The 20,233-nt window shown below is 38.3% G+C and overlaps 1 protein-coding gene across 1 annotated transcript in view; it reads left to right on the forward strand.

Annotated features, from left to right (window-relative positions):
* Nucleotides 1-1,402: 1,402 nt before the first annotated feature.
* Nucleotides 1,403-20,233, forward strand: part of IPO7 (importin 7) — a 47,307-nt gene continuing 28,476 nt past the window's right edge. The window contains exons 1-3 of the mRNA XM_059931095.1: nucleotides 1,403-1,649; nucleotides 15,848-15,929; nucleotides 18,951-19,104. Of these exons, the coding sequence (XP_059787078.1) occupies nucleotides 1,566-1,649; nucleotides 15,848-15,929; nucleotides 18,951-19,104 (320 nt within the window). The 5' untranslated portion in view covers nucleotides 1,403-1,565. The remainder of the gene's footprint in view (nucleotides 1,650-15,847; nucleotides 15,930-18,950; nucleotides 19,105-20,233) is intronic.

Here is a 20,233-nt window from a genome sequence, read left to right on the forward strand (position 1 = left end):
TACTAGTTCACTCATTCCTTTCTTCATTTATTCACTAAAATATTTATTGAACTCCTAGTAGATATTCAAGCTCTGTGATAGGAGGTGAAGATTCAAAAGTGAATTAAAACATAATCTTTATTTTCAAGGCCCTTACATTTGAGGGATGGAATAGGGAGATGAAATTCTTAAACAGATTGTATCAATACAATGATAGATCTTACAGGTTATATTATGAAAATCTTATGACCTTTCACAATCTAAGCCTTGGAGTCTTCATTGGTAAATCAGGAATAATTATACCTCACTTCCAGGCACAGTGGCTGGCACATAAGAAATTAATATTGCAAAGCCCACTATTCCAGGGAAAGCCTTTTGTGTCTCCGTTTTTCCTTTTTGTATAAAGTAAAAACAATAAGTGATCTTTTAACAAATTGTATTTGAAGGCTTATGATTCATTTTAAGTAAATACATTTACATAACTTTATTACAACAATAACAGGTATGAAAGGAAATTACTGAAAATCTCACCATGCTAGAAAATCAGTTACTTTCATTTGCCAGCCTTGTTTCCCAGTTTTTGTCTATGTTACAAAGCTGTATCTATATATAAATGTTTTAGTGTTGTTACATTTGTAATTTTTGGTGACTGTGAAAAATTTAATTGACTGGATTCCTGTAATTTGCTTAACCATTCCCCTAGGGTTCCACATTTCTTTTGAGAGGCAGACTGATTCATTGGAGAGAATGAAAACTTTGAAAACAGAAACATCCTTGGTTTGAAATCCTAGGCGAACCTCTTACTAAGTGACCTTGGGCAAGTTATTTAACCTTTCTGAAAATGTTTGACTGTTTAAAGAAGGTGGATTTTAATAGGGATTATGCTTTTATTCTGCATTTAGAGGTGATCTGTATAAAGTCTGTGCCAAAATTTGGATACTCAAAAAACAAACAAAAAAAACAAACCAAAAACCCCATAATTTTAGTATTTGATTATAAATATGTAATGTGATAAACACGTTTTACACATAAAGCTCATTTAACCCTTTATGTTATTTCCTTAGGATAAAGTGTCATAAATGGGATTAGTTGGGTCAAAGATTATAAACATTTTTATGGCATTTAGTAACACATCTCAAATTGCTTTTCAAAAGGCTTCCTTCAATTACACAGCTACTAGCATCACACATTGCATCAGCCTTACCTTATGGTTACCATAGGTATATTATTATGTGAGATCTTTGTAACTGATTGTTTTAATTTTCTTTCTGTGAAGTTTGAACATTTTTCTTTTTCTGAAGAGCAGGTCTCGTCTGTAGGAGCGACAGCTCAGGGCCACGTGGGCTGCGGACTGCCCAAGTGGACTACATCTCCCAAAGTGCTCCAGGGGCGCGCCGACAGGAAGTGGCCGGAGCATCTCCCGCCTCCACGCCGAAGAGAAGAGGTTCTATCCGGGGCCTTGGCGCTTCTCTTTCCTTTCGCGCCGGTTGCCGCTGCGGAGCGCGGCGGGTCCATGTGCGCAGTGAGCGGCGCTATTCCTGGCCCAGTAGTACCCGATCCCCGGGTTTGACTGCGTCCGCCCTGCGATGGACCCCAACACCATTATCGAGGCCCTGCGGGGCACCATGGACCCAGCCCTGCGTGAGGCCGCGGAGCGCCAGCTCAATGAAGTAAGGACGCCGGGCTGGCGGCGGCGACGGCGGGCGGGCGGGAGGACTGTGGCAGGCCGAGCCCTCCGGGCCTGGCCAGAGGCGGGGACGGCGTCGCTGAGGGGCCCAACTGGAGCCGTGGGGCGGGGACCTGACGGCGAGTGCCACGCCGGGGCCCTCAGGCTGCTGCGGCGGTGGTGGCGGCGGCGGCCAAGGCAGCCTTTGCGTCTGATCCTGAGCTGGGCCTCTGGCTGCGATCGAGGCATGAAGAGCCGGCTGGGGCGAGGCGGGCGTGACGGGCTGGACACATGGCTGGCTCGGGTGGCCGGCCGCCCTCTGGCTCATTCCCAGCTCGTTCCTCGCGCCCAGGAGGGGGCGAAAGTCACCGGGAGGTTTTTCAGACGTTTCCGGCAGCAGTCTCGCTGGCGCCGGATTCGGAGGGGCTCCTGGGAATGCAGAGCTAGTCCCACTGGGGGCTGTGCCTGTCAGCTTGTCACTTCCCTGGGCTGATCGATGATCTGCACAACTTTCTCCTCTCCGGCTGAGTTGCTAGGGACAGCTCTCAGAGGCGAGCCCCCGCTTCTTAGGCAGGGTGCGGGGAGTGCGGGATACCCATGGGAGTCTGATTCACTGCTCTTCTACTCTGTTAACGCCTCAGTCGGGGAGGCAGCGCGATTTAGTGCAGGGTGTCAGGTGAAGTGCACCCTTCCAGGTAGAGCTGTACCACTAATTTCTTGACTGACCTTGGGCAAGTCTCTTAACCTTTCGACGCTGAGTTTTTCCCATTCATAAAATTAGGCCACAGGGTTTGCTGTGACAGTCAAGGGAGACGATGTAAGACAGAGTGCCTTGAAACATGTCAAGCTCCATGTCAACTCTCTGAGTGTTGGTTTCTTTTTTTCCCATATTTTTGGAGGAGACCACCGTTTGGAAAAGAGCCTTATTATGTGGGTATTTTATTGTACTCTTTTCAGTTTCATTCTTTTGTTTCTAAATTTCTGTAACTTCTTATATTTTAGTGAGTATTTTAAAGGCTTCTTTAAAGGATCGCTGTCACTTCCTATGCCTTCCTATGAATTTGCCCAGCTTTAGTGAGGTTTAGTGTACTTTTTTTTTTTGTACATAAAGAGAAGTCCCTCGTTAAAATAGAAATTAAGTTAGTTTATGCTCTTCTTAGCTGATGGGTAAATTATTTAAAAACATTATTTATATTGACTTCCAGAAGTATTGATAATTGAACATCTTCAATGTACAATGCTGTTTTAGAGATTCCTGGCCTCAGGGAACTTAAATTTTAAGAAGACCACCCACGGAGTATAGACAAATTAAGTGTAAAATTATTTAAAAATAAAAAGTTAAATCTATTTTATATGTGAATAAGACCATTAGATCTTGCCAAGAATGATGCTGAAATTCATAGGCTTGAAGACAACCTTAGGAGGAGGATAGATTTCTTTTGGATATAAAATAGTGATTTGAAAGAAATTCCCACTTTGAACCATTACTAAACCACAGAGGGAGTTGTGTATTGCTTTTTATTTTGATTTGTTCTGTGATAGACACAGGTTAAGATGAACATTATTTTGTTGATGATGTGCTAATGCATATATAAACCTAGACACACTAAAAGTTTAGTCATAGTGATTTCTACCATGACTTTGCCCTAAAAGCACATTATTTTGACTAAAATACTTGTGTGTAAATATTAATTTTAAAAATTATTATTTGAAAAAATTGGTTCCCTTGTAGAAAAATTGGGTAAGTGATACTTTCTGCAAATTTGAAATTCATTTATTCCTCAAGCAAGTATTGAATGTTCAGTTGTGTGTACTAACATCTTGTAGTAGAGACCTGGGGTAAGTATTTCACAAGCTAGTTTTTAGAAGATAAATAATCAAAATAGTATTCAAAGCATTTACTACTTAACCCTTAAGCTGCTGTTAGGGTTTTGAAATACTCTGGAGTAGTGAACACTGCTTATCTTTTCTTTCAAAAAAAATTTGGTATCTGGCCTGTATTTCTGTGATGGTTAAATGTTTACATTTTGCAAATTTCTTTTTTTTTTTTTTTTTTTATAATTTTATTTATTTATTTATTATTTTGGGGCTGTGTTGGGTCTTCGTTTCTGTGCGAGGGCTTTCTCTAGTTGCGGCGAGCGGGGGCCACTCTTCATCGCGGTGCGCGGGCCTCTCACTATCGCGGCCGCTCGTTGCGGAGCACAAGCTCCAGACGCGCAGGCTCAGTAGTTGTGGCTCACAGGCCCAGTTGCAGACACGCAGGCTCAGTAGTTGTGGCTCACGGGCCCAGTTGCTCCGCGGCATGTGGGATCTTCCCAGACCAGGGCTCGAACCCGTGTCCCCTGCATTGGCAGGCAGATTCTCAACCACTGCGCCACCAGGGAAGCCCGCAAATTTCTTTCTGTCATTACACCTAGATTTTTTAGTAATTTTCCTAAGACAACTTTTCCATTAATTAGAATATTCTCATTTCTAATCTTGATTCCATTTTAATGAAGTGCTTCCATTTGAATAGTTCTTGCTTTGACTTTCTTGTGGCAGAACCTTGATTTAGGAAATAGATCCCAGATAAGTCTTGAAGAAGCTTTACTGTAGTAAGAAGGAGGAAGTGGCATTTTATTTCTGGCAAGCTCTTCTTGCTTTGGATAAAATAGGGTGAACCAATCAGTCCGTGATGTCTCATTCAACTGAAGCTACATTTTGGTTCATTTAGTTACAAGAAAAAGATCATTGCCATTTGAATGGACCTCTTCAGTTAAGTGAAGTAATCACTAACTCTATAAAAATTGTAAATGTTATCGAAGTATTAGAGTGCAGATGGTTTAAAAACAAAACCAGAAGTGCCCTTGTCTCAGAGCGATTGCACTTAACTGTTCCATCTGCTTGGAACTCCTTCTACTCAGTTGTCTCCCAGAAACTTCTATCACTGTTCAACTGTCTCCGTATCCCTGAAGAGTGGCCTGACTACCATGCTCCCTGTCTGCCTTCACTTGTTTATTTTTCTCTGTGTCACTTATTTATCATATGTATTTTACTTATTGTTTCCCCAGTATAATTTTTGAGTTTCATGAGGTCAGGAATTATTGTGTTTTGTTACTGCAACTCTTTGGTTGTTGATGGCAGGCTTTACTGACTTCCTGTTATAATAGAGAACAGTATAGGCTTTAGATGTCTTACAACCACCTCCACTTCAAGGATTTTAAGGGTGCTTTTTTTCTTTTTTAATTTTATTTATTTATTTTGTTTATTTTTAGCTGCGTTGGGTCTTTGTTGCTGCGCACGGGCTTTCCCTAGTTGCGGAAAACGGGGGTTACTCTTCGTCGCGGTGCACGGGCTTCTCATTGCGGTGGCTTTTCTTGCTGCAGAGCACGGGCTCTAGGCGCACGGGCTTCAGTAGTTGTGGCTCGCGGGCTCTAGAGCGCAGACTCAGTAGTTGTGGCGCACAGGCTTAGTTGCTCCGCGGCGTGTGGGATCTTCCCGGACCAGGGCTGGAACCCGTGTCCTCTGCATTGGCAGGTGGATTCTTAATCACTGTGCCACCAGGGAAGTCCCTGTTTATATGTTTTTTATGTTACATATAGATAAAGTTCTGTAAGACTGTTAAAGACCACAGTAAGGACACTTTTTGGCAGATATTTTCAAGATAAATCTGATTTAGTATTCCCCACTTACTTTGTAGTGTGTTATGAATTTTGATTTTTTTTTTTGAACCTCTGCTGTAATTTGGAACCCATTGTTCTCTCTCATGTCCCAATTTGAAATATGTTTGTATAACAAGCTTTGCCTCAAAGACTGAAGAAAACCATTTTGATTTTTTTTTTTTTTTTTTAACTACTGAAGATTTCTGCACTAGCTGTGGGGTGTTAAAATTACTTAACCTCTAACCATCATTTTCCTTATGTTACTATGGTATGTCATTGTGTTCTGTGGGTTGAGTGAGATGATGAATGTAAAAATTTTAGGAAAGTGTTTGGCACCTACTAAGTTCTCTCCAGATTATTTGAATTACTGTTTAAGTGCCAATTGATTAACCAATCCGACATGCAATACGTTTCACTTCCTATCTCAGTCTACTAACTTTGTAGTTGTTCATCTCAGTGGCAGATGATCAGCACTGATGGAGAAAGAATACAAGTACATATTATTTGGACACCGAGCTCACTAGTACATAGAATTATTGCAGCATGAAAATTGGCACTCTTTTTTTTTTTTTTTTTTTAATTTATTTTTGGCTGTGTTGGGTCTTAGTTTCTGTACGAGGGCTTTCTCTAGTTGTGACAAGCGGGGGCCACTCCTCATCGCGGTGCGCAGGCCTCTCACTATCGCGGCCTCTCCTGTTGCGGAGCACAGGCTCCAGACGCGCAGGCTCAGCAGCTGTGGCTCACGGGCCCAGTTGCTCCGCGGCATGTGGGATCCTCCCAGACCAGGGCTCGAACCCGCGTCCCCTGCACCGGCAGGCAGACTCTCAACCACTGCGCCACCAGGGAAGCCCCATTGGCACTCTTATAAGCACAGTGCCTGCCACATTATAGGCTCTCTATAGTAAATGTTTGTTGAGTGCAAAGAGAAATAAGAACTTGAATAATAGAAATTTTTTTTTGTTTCTCTTTTTTAATATGTTTATTTATTTATTTTTGGCTGAGTTGGGTCTTTGTTGCTGCGTGCAGGCTTTCTCTAGTTGCGGCGAGGGGGGGCTACTTTTCGTTGCGGTGTGCAGGCTTCTCAGTGCAGTGGCTTCTCTTGTTGCGGAGCACGGGCTCTAGGTGCTCGGCCTTAAGTAGTTGTGGCTCGTGGGCTCTAGAGCGCAGGCTCAGTAGCTGTGGCGCATGGGCTTAGTTGCTCCGCGGCATGTGGGATCCTCCCGGACCTGGGCTCGAACCCGTGTCCCCAGCATTGGCAGGCGGATTCTTAACCACTGCGCCACCAAGGAAGCCCTTGAATAATGTTAAGAATGTTAAGAATACTCATCTTTGAATTGTTAAAGTAGGTTTGTGTTACAGACATCTGTCACTTCTCATTTAAATTCTATACTATATATTCTAGTATATCTAAAAGTGCAATTTTAAAAAATTTGTTTAGCTAATCTAAAATATGTGCATTTGGTATTCATTCAACATTGTTTCTTATATTCCAGACTATTTGCTCTTGAATACAAAGACTGTCCTTTCCTATCTGTACGCGCGCACGAGCACACACACTCAGAAATACTTGTTTTTTTCATTTTTAAGATAAAGAAAATAATGTCTGGAGGTTTTTGGCAGATTATTATAACAGAGAACAATATCGCTGCTTTCTTCCTGCTTTAGCTGCCAGTGTTCTTCAGTGGAAACCTTTCTATATGCAAACCTTTACTCATGCTGCTCACCCCTCCTGTTAACCTCTTATCTCCTAAAACTGAAATTTTTCCTAACCATAAATCTCATTTAAATCTCTTTTAAACCCTCAGTTCCTAAGCTTATTTGCTGTAAAATGCTTATGTAAGCAGAAATGCTGCTTTTTCACGTGCTTTATGTGAAAAAAAGTAAGAAGACATAGCTTTGATAAGTTTCTTGATATTTTGTGTTTATCTTTAAAATTCACGAACTACCTAAGTTACATCTGCTGTCTTCACAGATGGTTACTGTTACAACTGAAAGTTATATATTTATTTATAAATGGTTAATTTGATTTTATTTTATTAAAGGCTTATGAAATGTTTAATCAATGAAAATCTTAGGTCTGGAAAAGTGCAAAATGACGGCACGTTTATAGGACAATTTAGCAAGTCTAGAAATTCAGCAAATATTTATGAGGTTATGGTGTATATTTTTGGAAGGTAGAATGGTTTGTAGTTTGAGCAGGTTAACATTCTTTAATTAGGAATATCATGAAGTAGATCCTGTTGTGAATTTTGGAGAGGGAAAGTTCCTGGATTCTTGGACTGTTAGACAGGAAGTTATTCAGTGACAGAACATGTTAAAGATCTGAAAGAAAGATAATACCATATTAATATTTGTAAGAAAACAATTTTCTTTTTCAGAAATAGATGCATGCATTATTTATTGTTTCTGTCAGTGGCACGTTAACGATGAGCTTGATTTAAAGTGGGCGCTTTTTTTTTTGGTCGCTAGGTAATTTATAATTAAGAAGTTTTTTAAAAACTCCTTAATTGGAAAGCATTACCGCAATTTAATGAAAGGCAGGAGGACACAGTGAAGAGCCTCAACCTGGTCCCGGTTTTACCACTACACTGCCTTAACCTCACTATGCCTCATATTTCATGTAGGTAAAATAGATACAGTATTTGCCTTTGTCAACTTCTTTAGTAAAGCAGAGAGGGTAGAAATTCCTTGGTTCTTGAAATTACCTGGTTGTATTCATTTTATGTAAACTCTGATGTCATAGTGCCCTTAAGCGCCTCTCCTCCTTATAAATGATGTAAAGTACAGTAACTAATTGAAGGTCTGTTTGGTTTACATTACAAAATGGCGAGAATTAATAAAAAGTTACCTCTTAAAGAGTAAGCCTTAAAGATATTGACATTAGGTGATTACATTGGAAAATGTGGGTCTAGAAGGGAAATTGATATTGGAGAAAGCATGACTACAGTCTGTCTGGTTCGAGGAGCTGGAAACACCAAGGAGAAAATGTCTAGTAGGCAATTGGGAATGTGGCACTGAAGTTTAGGAGAGAAAGCAGTAATGGAAAAGTGATTTTTCTTCTGCAGGTGAATTGAGAGGAAAGGAGTGTGATCCAGAGGTGTGGGGTGGACTGGAGGGCTGCATACCCTTTGGGCCATGCCCATTTTGGGGACATTGAGAAACATAGGGAAAAGGAGACGGAGAATTGTGCAGAAAAGCCAAAGGGTGCCAAGAAAAGGAATTTCAAGTAAGAGGATTGGTTGTAGGTATAGTTTCCTTTTTCCTTTTTCCTTAAATGAATTTCATAAATTTTCTACCAGTGAACATGAATTCCTTTTGTAATAAGTTAAAAAGCTATTAGAAAAAGAGGGTTGTTGATATTTCTAAATGAGGGAAGTTAAAGCAAAATGAGTTTGGTGGGGGCAGGGGAGGGGAGCTTTAAAAATATTGGCAACCTTGGGGAAAACAATTTCTGATTACAGGGTTAGTGAGTGAAATGCTAGTAAGGGGGTAGGAATAAGTTTGTAGGTTAAAAAGGTAGTAGGGTCAGGGGAAATTTGTTTATGTTATATGTATGCCTTTCATTTTTTTTTTTTTTTCTTTTGTAGTTTGACTTATTTTGGGGAGTAAGGGGAGCTACCTGTGGAGTAGAAGTTTTTCAGGCTTATTATTACCTGTTGTAATAATAGTTTTCTACTTGTAATGTTTTAATAGTCATCTATCCTAGAATTACATTCTTCATACTGCTTCAGGACCTTATTCTTCCTGCAGCATAGATCTGATCATGTAAAAACTTTCAAAAAAAGTTCACACTTAATGGATCTTGATGTGGTCATAATATACCTATTCATTTTTTTTAAAATAATTTTTATAGATTTATTTATTTTTATTTATTTATTTTTGGCTGCATTGGGTCTCTGTTGTTGCTCGCAGGCTTTCTTTAGTTGTGGCGAACGGGGGCTGCTCTTTGTTGCGGAGCATGGGCTCTAGGCGCATGGGCTTCAGTAGTTGCGGCTCACAGGCTCAGTAGTTGTGGCTCGTGAGCTCTAGAGCACAGACTCAGTAGTTGTGGTGCACGGGCTTAGTTGCTCCGTGACATGTGGATCTTCCCAGACCAGGGCTAGAACCCATGTCCCCTGCATTGGCAAGTGGATTCTTAAGCACTGCGCCACCAGGGAAGTCCCTACCCATTCATTTTTGTATTTCACTGTTCTCTTTCATTCTTCTGGTAATCTCTTTAACATAACCCATACTTCTTTTCCTTTTAAAAATCCTTTTTCTCTATCTCTGGGGGTTTAAATCCTTTAGGGTCTAACTAAAAAACTTACCTGTCAGTCTAATTAGAATTAATCTCCCAACCTACTTTATAGTGGTGATCTTTTATCTCTGCAGTATCTGGCACGTTGTAAGTACTAGTAAGTGGAGTGGAGTTAAAGGAGATGGAGATGGAGTTGGGGCTCTTGAGGAATTTTGATGAGGTGGGTTAAGGATGAACGTTGAATTATTTGGCATGATGACAGATCATGAGAAGGTAAGAAGTTGTCTAGAAAGGTAGTTTTGTGTTATGGTGAGCAGCTTTTAAACCTGAGTATTAGCAGTTTTAGCTCTACTTAATGATATATAATGACCCATTTGTTGCTTCATTTCTCCTGGTTCTCTGACTGCTAGAAGCCAGGAGCTTGAGGAGGGGCCTATAATTAGTGTCAGCATCCATAAGTTACATTTATACTTTGACTCATAAAAGATTTATTGTAGCATTTTCTCAAGCCTAATCAGTGTTTGCCAAACTTTGTGATAAAAATTGATGCTAGTGATATTTTTACTTAAATTTATTTTTTATAGTGTAAAACATGAAGACCTTTAAAATTTATGATAGTTAATAAATATAGTAATAGTTAACATGTGATAGGAATTCTTGTAAATATGTGATAGTTTGCTATATCCAAGAATGCCGGAAAGTTGTTAGAGATTACCCAATGCTTGAAAGAGTTTTTTCCTAACTTGTATAGTTAATGTATATCTTTATTTGTCCTGTGTTTTATAATTGTACAGATCCGTGGGTTTTTTCCCCCATTTTTAAACTTTATTGGGGTATAATTTACATATCGTAAACTTTACCTGTTTTAAGTGAAATCAGTGATTTTTGGTAGATAATACTATTACCACAATCCAGTTCTGGAACATTTCCATTATTCCAGTAAGATGCCTTTTTCCAGTTTGTAGTTAATCCCCATCCCAGTCTTAAGTGATTACGAACCTACTTTGTCTCAATTTTCTTGAGAACCTGATTTTTAATATTTAGTACTAACTTAAGTCCATTTGTTACCTTCTTTGGGAGAATACAAGGCTTCCTGCATTAGGGATTTCAGCTGGATGGAGCCAGTAGATAGATGTCCCAGGTTGAGATTGCTTGTGCTGTTCCTGCTGACAGAAATATCCTTTCTTTCTTACCCTTAGTCTAGCTCTGTTGTCTGAAAGTAACTTTTTTTTTTTTTTTTTTTTTTTGGTCAGTTGTACTTTTTGGATTTATGCTGGTTTGTTTTTGAAGGCATTCAAAGTGACCTAAAATAATAGGGTAATAAACTAAGTGCTTGTTTTCAATGTTTAGTTTTGTTGGTTTTTTAAAATAAATTTATTGATTTTAGCCACTTTAGTATCCAGTTCAGTGATTTTTAGTGTATTCACAGTTATGCATCCATCACCACAAACTTTAGGGCATTTTTATCACCCCTAAAAGAAACCCCATACCATTAAGCGGTTACTCCTAATTCCACCCTACACCTCCAGTCCTAGGCTACTTTTTGCTCATAGATTTGCCTATTCTGGACATTTGATATATATGAAATCATACCATCTGTAGTCTTTTGTGACTGGCTTCTTTCACACAGCATAATGTTTTTAAGGTTGATACATGTTGTACCGTGTGTCAGTACTTCATTCTTTTTATTACTGAATAACGTTACATGAATGTATGGATATGCCACATTTTGCTTATCCATTCATCAGTTGATGGGCATCTGGGTTGTTTCCACTTTTTTATGAATAATGCTGTGAATGTTCAAGTAAAAGTAGTATTGTTGGCTTTTTCTTTTAATTGAGGGATAATTTACATATACCACAAAACTCAAAAATATGTATAGCTCAGTCAGCTTTTACCTAGGTACCACCATCTAGATTAAGATAGACAGATAGGTAGGTAGGTAGGTAGATAAGATAGATAGATAAAACATTTCCATTGGCCTAGAATTTTCTCTTAAGACTTGTCTTCAGGTTACCATTATTCTGACTTCTATTAACTATAGCTTGGATTTGCCTGTCGTTAAACTTCACATTAATAGAATCACAGAGTATGTGATATAGTCTGGCTTCTTTCTCAACATATTTTTGAGATCTGTATTATTGCTTGATTCCGTAGGTTGGTTTTATTTTTTAAATTTATTGTATAGTATTTCATTGTATGAATTGTACCACAGTTTGTTTATACATTCACTTGTTAATGGACAGGTATTATTGTGAACATAAGCACTTATTTCTCTTGGATATATAAGGGGGAAATTGCTAGGTTGTAAGATAGGTGCATGTCAGATACTGCCAGTTTTCCAAAATGGTTGTACCGTTTTATACGTCTACCAGCACTGTGTTCCATTTTTTTTCCCATCTTGACCAGTGCTTTGGTGTATTGCATATATTGTTTTGTGGTAGGATTGTTTTGTCCACTTGTACTAATTCTTTGTGTGTGTGTGTGTGTGTGTGTGTGTTTCCACACTGCGCGGCTTGTGGGATCTCAGTTCCCCGACCAGGGATTGAACTTGGGCCATGGTAGTCAAAGCCCAGAATCCTAACCACTAGGCCACCAGGGAACTCCCCATTTGTTATGTCTTGATATTTGCCAAAATACTTTCCATGTTTATTCCTTAGAGTTATCCTGTGAAGTAGATTTTGTTATACTAACTTGGTAATTAAGAGTTAGATTTGCTGAATCAAACTTGCTCAAGAATTAAAAATGTAGGAAGTGACATCACTTATGTTTGTAACTGTCTGATTCTAGCAGTTCATTCCAGGAGTTCACAATTTGATGCAGGAGACAAGATATCTACTGTAATATTAATGGCCTAAAAAGTGCCATAGTAGTGGTCTTTGTGGGCTCATCGGTCTAAAAATATAAATACGTTTTTTCACTCTGCACAGCCCCTAGGTGATCAGAACTGCTTCCAAAGCGTCTTTTTGTTGATTCATTGTTATTCTTTCAATAAATTTGTTGAGTATTTTGAATGTCAAACATATGAGGAACAGGGTATACAGTAAAGTCCTTACTCTCAGTGGAGCTTAAAGTTTAATAGGAGAGGCAGACATAAAACCAGCTACAAATATAATAATTACAAATATGTAATAAGTATTATGAAGTAAAAAAACCTTGGAGCTTATGAGAGTAATAGGGAGCCCTGCTTAGCCCTAGTGTGATCAGTGAGGAAATGCTTTTCTAAGGAAATGTTTAAACTGAGACCCAAAGAATGTGAAGCTGTGGACCATTTAACTCTGGTGGCGCACTGGAGAGAAGTGTTGTAGGTAGAAAGTCACAGCATATACAAAGACTCTGCAATGGGGTAATGTGTATTGTTGAAAGGACCTAAAGAAGGCTGCTAAGGTGGGGCAGTGGGGAGTGAAAAGGTTTCTTTATTATTTATTTATTTATGGCTGCATTGGGTCTTCGTTGCTGTGCAAGGGCTTCTCATTGTGGTGGCTTCTCTTGTTGTGGAGCACAGGCTCTAGGCGTGCGGGCTTCAGTAGTTGTGTCTTGCGGGCTGTAGAGCGCAGGCTCAGTAGTTGTGGCTCACGGGCCCAGTTGCTCTGCGGCATGTGGGATCTTCCCAGACCAGGGCTCGAACCCGTGTCCCCTGCATTGGCAGGCGGATTCTTAACCACTGCGCCACCAGGGAAGCCCCGAGAAGGTTTCTTTAAATGAGGCTGAAGATATAGGCAGGAGCAAGATAACACAGGGCCTTTTAGGCTTTAGGAGACAGAGTAGAAAATTGTTAAAAGGTTTGGTTAAAGGGGATTAGTTTACAATTTTAAAGATTATTGGCTGCTAAATAGAGAATGGTTGGGAGGGCAGATGGTTACATTAAGAGAGATGATAGTCACTTGGACTATGTTGGTGTTAATGGGAATGGAGAAAGTGGATATAATAATTATACAAGCATTTTGTATATAGAATTGATAGGGCCTGATATATTGTATTGGGGTAAAAAAGAGGCAAGTATTAAAGATGACATTCAGTTTTCAGACATGAATAACTGTGAGGATTGGGATGACAAGGGTTGGGAGAGGTGGTACAAGGAAGTAGAGTCACAGCTTTTAGGGAGAAAAATGATTTGAACATACTAAGTCTGAGAATCCTGTGAGACAGTGAAGGTAGGGATGTTAAATAGGTCTGTTAGAGTGTCCTGGACTGGAAATGACATATTTGATTTATAGATAGTATTTAAAGACAGGAGTTGGATGAAATCAGCTAGGGAGCAGAAAAGATGGCCTGTGACTGAGTTCTTGCACCACGTTCTAGCATTTGTACATAGAATGAGAAACAAGCAAAGGAGCCTGAGAAGGTACCAGAAAGAGTGGTGTATGAACTATGTAGGTGGAAGGGTGTTTCAAGAAAGTGATAATGGTTAACTGTGTTCAGATTTATTTGGAGTACTGGAAAGGGTAAATTCCTCCCCTTCATCTAACTGCTCCTGTCCAGGTCTTAAATTTAAGCATTACTTCTGGGTTAGGAGGTTCTACTTTTGATTCTTCCATAGTGTTTTCTGTTTCTTCCATTATACTTTATGGCAGTTACCTGTTTGATTGTCTTGTTTTCCTTCACTGTTAAGTTTCCATGAGGTCATGGAGACTCATTGTCTTGTTCAACCTTGTATTTTCAGCTCCTAGCATAGTGTTTTGCACCAAGAACACCTAAGTAAATAATTTTTGGAGTGACTGAATGAGCAAAGTATCACTCTGGGTCTAATGTGAAAGACATTTTTTTATATCCAAAGGGAAATTTTTCTGTTTCTAAGAATGTGTTTGTAGAATGCATGAGAGAGTAGCATTGACATATATACACTACCAAATGTAAAATGGATGGCTAGTGGGAAGCTGCTGAGTAGCACAGGGAGATCAACTCGATGCTTTGTGATGACCTAGAGGGATGGGATAGGGAGGGTGGGAGGCAGGCTTAAGAGGGAGGAGGGGATATGGAGATATATGTATACATATAGCTGATTCACTTTGTTGGACAACAGAAACTAATACAACATTGTAAAGCATTTATACTCCAATAAAGATATGAAAAAAAAATCTGTAAGGAAGAAACTAAAATAAAAATCACTAGTGTCCATGTGAACATGTGCAGAAAAATACTAAAACTGGGGCTGGAAGGAGGAGATAACATTATAGGAAGTGGTTATATTGGGAGAGAGGGAATGAGAACACATACAAGAAGAGATTTCAGTTTTTTATTAATAAATCAAAAGCAGATATGACAAATTTAGGAATTATTAAGTAACTTTTGTACTGTTAATGAAAGTAACCCAGGATCATAGCATTAAATTTGGATAATAGAAAATAACGTATAGAATAGTTCCTCTATAATCTTACCATCCCAGATACAACTTATTAGCATTTTTGGTGTGTTTCCTTGTTTTCTGTATATGTTGCATTGTATATTCATGTAAATATATTTGCGAAATTATCATATAGTTTGTATCCTACTTTTATTGTATGTTCAAAGCTCTTCATTTAAATTTCCTATTGAAATGTGCATACAGAAGAGTGATCGTGAGGATACAGTTGATTAATTTTCACAAACTGGATACACTTTTATAAAACAGCCGTATTAAGAAATAAAACGTTGGGCTTCCCTGGCGGCGCAGTGGTTAAGAATCCACCTGCCAACACAGGGGACGTGATGAGTTCGAGCCCTGGTCCGGGAAGATCCCACATGCCTCGGAGCAACTAAGCCTGTGCGCCACAACTACTGAGCCTGTGCTCTAGAGCCCGTGCTCCGCAACAAGAGAAGCCACCGCAATGAGAAGCCCACGCACCGCAACGCAGAGTAGCCCCCGCTTGCCACAACTAGAGAAAGCCCGTGTGGAGCAACAAAGACCCAACGCAGCCAAAAAATAATAATAATAAATAAAATAAAGAAATAAATAAATTTTTTTAAAAAAGAAATGTTATTAGCACCTTGGAAACCGCCCCTCAGGCTATTAATGTTTACTCATTTAATTTTTGTTTAGCCACTTAATAGAATGTCTCTGGAGAAATTATTACTGAATTGAGGAAATAGGTATCACATAAGACACTGTTTTTGAGCTGCTGCCACCAGTGTAGGTTAGAAGTGCAATGGTACACAGGCAAATGCAAACATACAAAAGTTTTAGGAGTTAGGTTACTGAATATTTTGAGTTCCTTATACGTGAGTGATAGGAAATAAGGCTGGAATCAACTTGTGGAGGAGAGCCTTTTGTGCCAGCCAAGCAGTGAAATAGAGTACTGAGAATATTTATTTGCAGAAATTTAAAATGTATTTTTTTATTTGTAGGCACACAAGTCTCTGAATTTTGTTTCAACACTGCTTCAGATTACTATGTCGGAACAACTGGATTTACCTGTGAGACAGGCAGGCAAGTTTCCTGAATTATTTTCTTGGATGTATGTAAATAATATCATTTCAAAGGTTCATAGTTGAATAGCAGAAGTATCTTGGGAAGGCCCTTCAGTGATCTTCACTGAAAATTGGTTTGCTCCGATGTGTTTACTATAAACTGCCACAAGTGCCTTGATATCTGGTGGCAGAGTTTAAAGGAATCTGATATTTCACTGAATTAAAAAAGAAGCTGGAAAAAAAAAAAAAAGAAGCTGGAAGGAGAAATTGATGGGATTTATTGAAAGAGTCTCCATATTCCCTGTTTTCTTCCATGATGGATGATTCTAAGATACAAACCTCCAGCTGTTTGCTTTTACTATTTTATTTTAACCATTTAAAAGGTACTGTTTCTTAGTTCCAGTTTCAACAAAATATTGAGTAATTCCCTCAGCATCAGAGTCTATGAAAATGTGGCATACTGCTCCTGATATCATCTGTTAGTCTGCAAAATAATGGAATTCACTTCTTAAATGCTTGTTGTTTAATTTATTTGCAGATGTATTTCTTATAGGAAATATAAAGTGCCAATAACCTTACTATTCTAGAAAAACCAGTTATATTCTGAGGTTATTTCTTTCTGTTCTTTCTCCCTACACCAGTTTTGTTAAAAAAATTTTTTTTGCTTACTTTATTTAATGTATAGTAAGCACATCCCTTTTCTCTACATAGTGTTAATCTTAAAATTTATGTTTTAATGGCTAAATAATTTACAATAATGTGCCATATGCAGTGAACCATTTCTCAGTTGTTGGGATTTAATCTCAGGTCTGTTTGATTAACAATTGTATTCCCAGTGCCTAAGGTATTGCCTGACACACTGCAGGTACTCAGTAAATGAATGAATGAATGTAAGTTGTTTATGATTTTTTTAAATTGATATATAAGTAGCACAAAAATGGGACATTTTTTGTGCCTATAAAATACAGTAATTTTGCTGGACCCTGGTCAGCAGTAAATCTTTAAAAAAATTTTCTAGTTAAGTAGGAAAAGGTCGCTTTGTTTATTTTAACTGTCAATTCTTTTTTACTAATGAAGTTAACATTTTCCCATTTATTTTTTTAGATAAGAATGTTTGCCTTTAAATCTCAAAATTTTACTAAGATGTTGAAAGCATTTGGCATTTAGGAGGGACCTTAACACATTAGAAACTTGATTATGTGTATTAGCAAAATTAAATTCTACTAGAAAGTTGTTTATTAGTATGTACAAAACCAGAAGCAACCAAACTATGAAATTGGTCCTAATTTTCAAAATATAATAATTACTTTAAAATTTATTACATCCTTGTAATAATTGAATGATATTTTGTAGTACATGGTATATGGTGGTTTCATCTGCTAGACTTTGAAAGATGCATTCATTCTGTCTTTGTAGTAGAACTCAAGCATTCTGGATGGAGTAGACTGTGAATCATGAGGTTCTTTCAGTGCATTTCTCACTTCTTTATGTGTTTTGTTCAAGCAAACTCTTTTTAAAATACTGAATCAAAAGTGTACAAATAAGTATATATATTCACTTCCTTTGTGCATTATGATGGAAAGAAATACTCAGAGGTTATATCTGGAAGACATAGGGGCTATATCAAGTCTTAATTTTTATCTTTGTTCTGTTTTGGAACTAAAGAATAAAATAGTATTAATCTGAAATATGTCAGTCCCACATGCTGAGTCAGTGTTCTTGACTGTAGATGTAGTTTATCTTAAAGCTTTTGTTGAAGGATATTTTAATATGTAGTTGTAATCTTTTTTGAAATGCTGTAAGATGGGGTATTATTTTAATTTCCAAGATAAACCAAAGTAGAGTATAAAAATCATAGTTGTATCAGTTATCCTTGTTGGAATAGGTACAAGACTCCAGGTAAGTGTTAATTACTAATCAGAGAAGAATCAGTGTTTTGCAGAATTTAGAAATTAATTTTGAATAATTTCCCTTTCCTATACATTCTGTACATTTGTGTTTGAGGATTCTCTTTCTCTCTCATTTGGGTGGAGGGGTCTGGATAAAAAGCATTATTACCAAGCTAGTTCAGTTAGAGTTAACTAGCAATGTGCAGGCTAGCAGTATGATAACTGACAGAAGGAACTAGCAATGTGCAAGGTGGCAGTATGATAACTGACAGAAGGTAGTAATCTGTAATTTTTGAACAGAGCAAATTCTCCCATAAAATAACACGAATTTGAATTGGTGTGATTGTGGTGTATGATTGAAATACTTAAATTTATTGACTGAGAATCTTTATATACTGTAATTTTTCTATGATTAAAAATAACAACTTTTGTGTGTGTTAGTCACTTTGAGCTGCTCTAACAGAATACCATAGACTGGATGGCTTATAAACAACAAATTTATTTATCACAGTTCTGTAGGCTAAGTCCAGAATTAAGGCACTTGCAGATTTGGTCTCTGAGGTCCTACTTTCTGGTTCATAGGCCCTCGCATGGTAGAAGAGGAAGAAGCTCTCTAAGGTCTCTTATAAGGGCATTAATCCCATTCGTGAGGGCAGAGCCCTCATTAGCTGATCACCCTACTAAAGCCCTCATCCCCTCATCACATTGGGGATTAGGGTTTCTGTATGAATTTTGGGGGCCACAAACATTCAGTCTGTATAACAGGGTTATTAATTATAGAAACTATTGGTATATGTATGTGGTTTTGTTTTTAGAGGCTTCATTTAGAAAGCGGATTTGGTAAAACAGCTTTCCTACAGAAAACAGGTGAAAAGTGTTGTGTATAAATGTGTTGTAAAAACAATTTTGTTTGTAGTTTGCAGAATTCTCTTAGTTAGACTGTATGTTTAATAATAACTTTGTGGGTGATTACTGTAGCTGAGCATTAAACTTGTGTTTTATCAACTTTTAAAATTATGGAGTATAGTATTTTGATTTTAAAAGGTTAGCTTCCCTAGCAATGTTTGGTCTGACAGAAATAAATTGAGGTGTAGACACAGGGATATTTACAGTGCTTTCACATTCTTTTGTCAAATTGATCTATATTTTAGGTGTTATCTATTTGAAAAATATGATAACACAGTATTGGCCTGATCGGGAAACGGCACCAGGGGATATATCCCCTTATACTATTCCAGAAGAAGATCGACATTGTATTCGAGAAAATATTGTAGAAGCCATTATCCACTCTCCTGAGCTCATCAGGTATGTATATGTTTTAACTTAACCTTTGTTGCAGGTATATAATTTGTGGGCTTTGGAGGGGTGCAGAAGAGGGGATCTTTTCAGAACATAAAAATCTGTCATTTTTTGTGGCACAAAACTTAGCAAATGCTGTTACAGGAGAATTCTTTTTTTTTTTTTTTAAATACTAATTGTAAAGTCTGCAGTGGGTATATAGGTGTTCAACTTTTTTCCAGATTTTATGTTTTTGGTTTTTTTTTTAAAATTTTTTATTTATTATTTATTTATTATTTTTATTTTTGGCTGTGTTGGGTCTTCGTTTCTGTGCGAGGGCTTTCTCCAGTTGCGGCAAGTGGGGGCCACTCTTCATCGCGGTGCGCGGGCCTGTCACTATCGCGGCCTCTCGTTGCGGAGCAGAGGCTCCAGGTGCTCAGGCTCAGTAGTTGTGGCTCACGGGCCCAGTTGCTCCGCGGCATGTGGGATCTTCCCAGACCAGGGCTCGAACTCGTGTCCCCTGCATTGGCAGGCGGATTCTCAACCACTGCGCCACCAGGGAAGCCCAGGAGAATTCTTTTTTGTTTTATTTTCTTACTACAGTTTAATTTTATATTTATTAAAAACCAAAACTTTAAACTTCATGTAAAACTTGTGAAACATACTATGATCAGATGAAAGGGGGTATAGAAAGTTATAGAATACTGTCATATACTTTATATTGTATAGTCTTTTGATATTTGAAAGCTCGTTGTGTATGATTTTGTAGAATTTTTTTTTTAACATTTTTATTGGAGTATAATTGCTTTACAGTGGTGTGTTAGTTTCTACTTTATGACAAAGTCAGTCAGCTATATGTATACATGTATCCCCATATCTCCTCCCTCTTGCGTCTCCCTCCCACCCTCCCTATCCCACCCCTCTAGGTGGTCACAAAGCACCGAGCTGATCTCCCTGTGCTATGCGGCTGCTTCCCACTAGCTATCTATTTTACATTTGGTAGTGTATATATGTCCATGCCACTCTCTCACTTTGTCCCAGGTTACCCTTCCCTCTCCATGTGTCCTCAAGTCCATTCTCTACGTCTGCGTCTTTATTCCTGTCCTAACCCTTGATTTTGTAGAATTTTTAATGAGAATAGTTGATGTTCTAAATG

The sequence above is a fragment of the Balaenoptera ricei genome, chromosome 8, assembly GCF_028023285.1.
Source record: "Balaenoptera ricei isolate mBalRic1 chromosome 8, mBalRic1.hap2, whole genome shotgun sequence".
Lineage (NCBI taxonomy): Eukaryota > Metazoa > Chordata > Mammalia > Artiodactyla > Balaenopteridae > Balaenoptera > Balaenoptera ricei.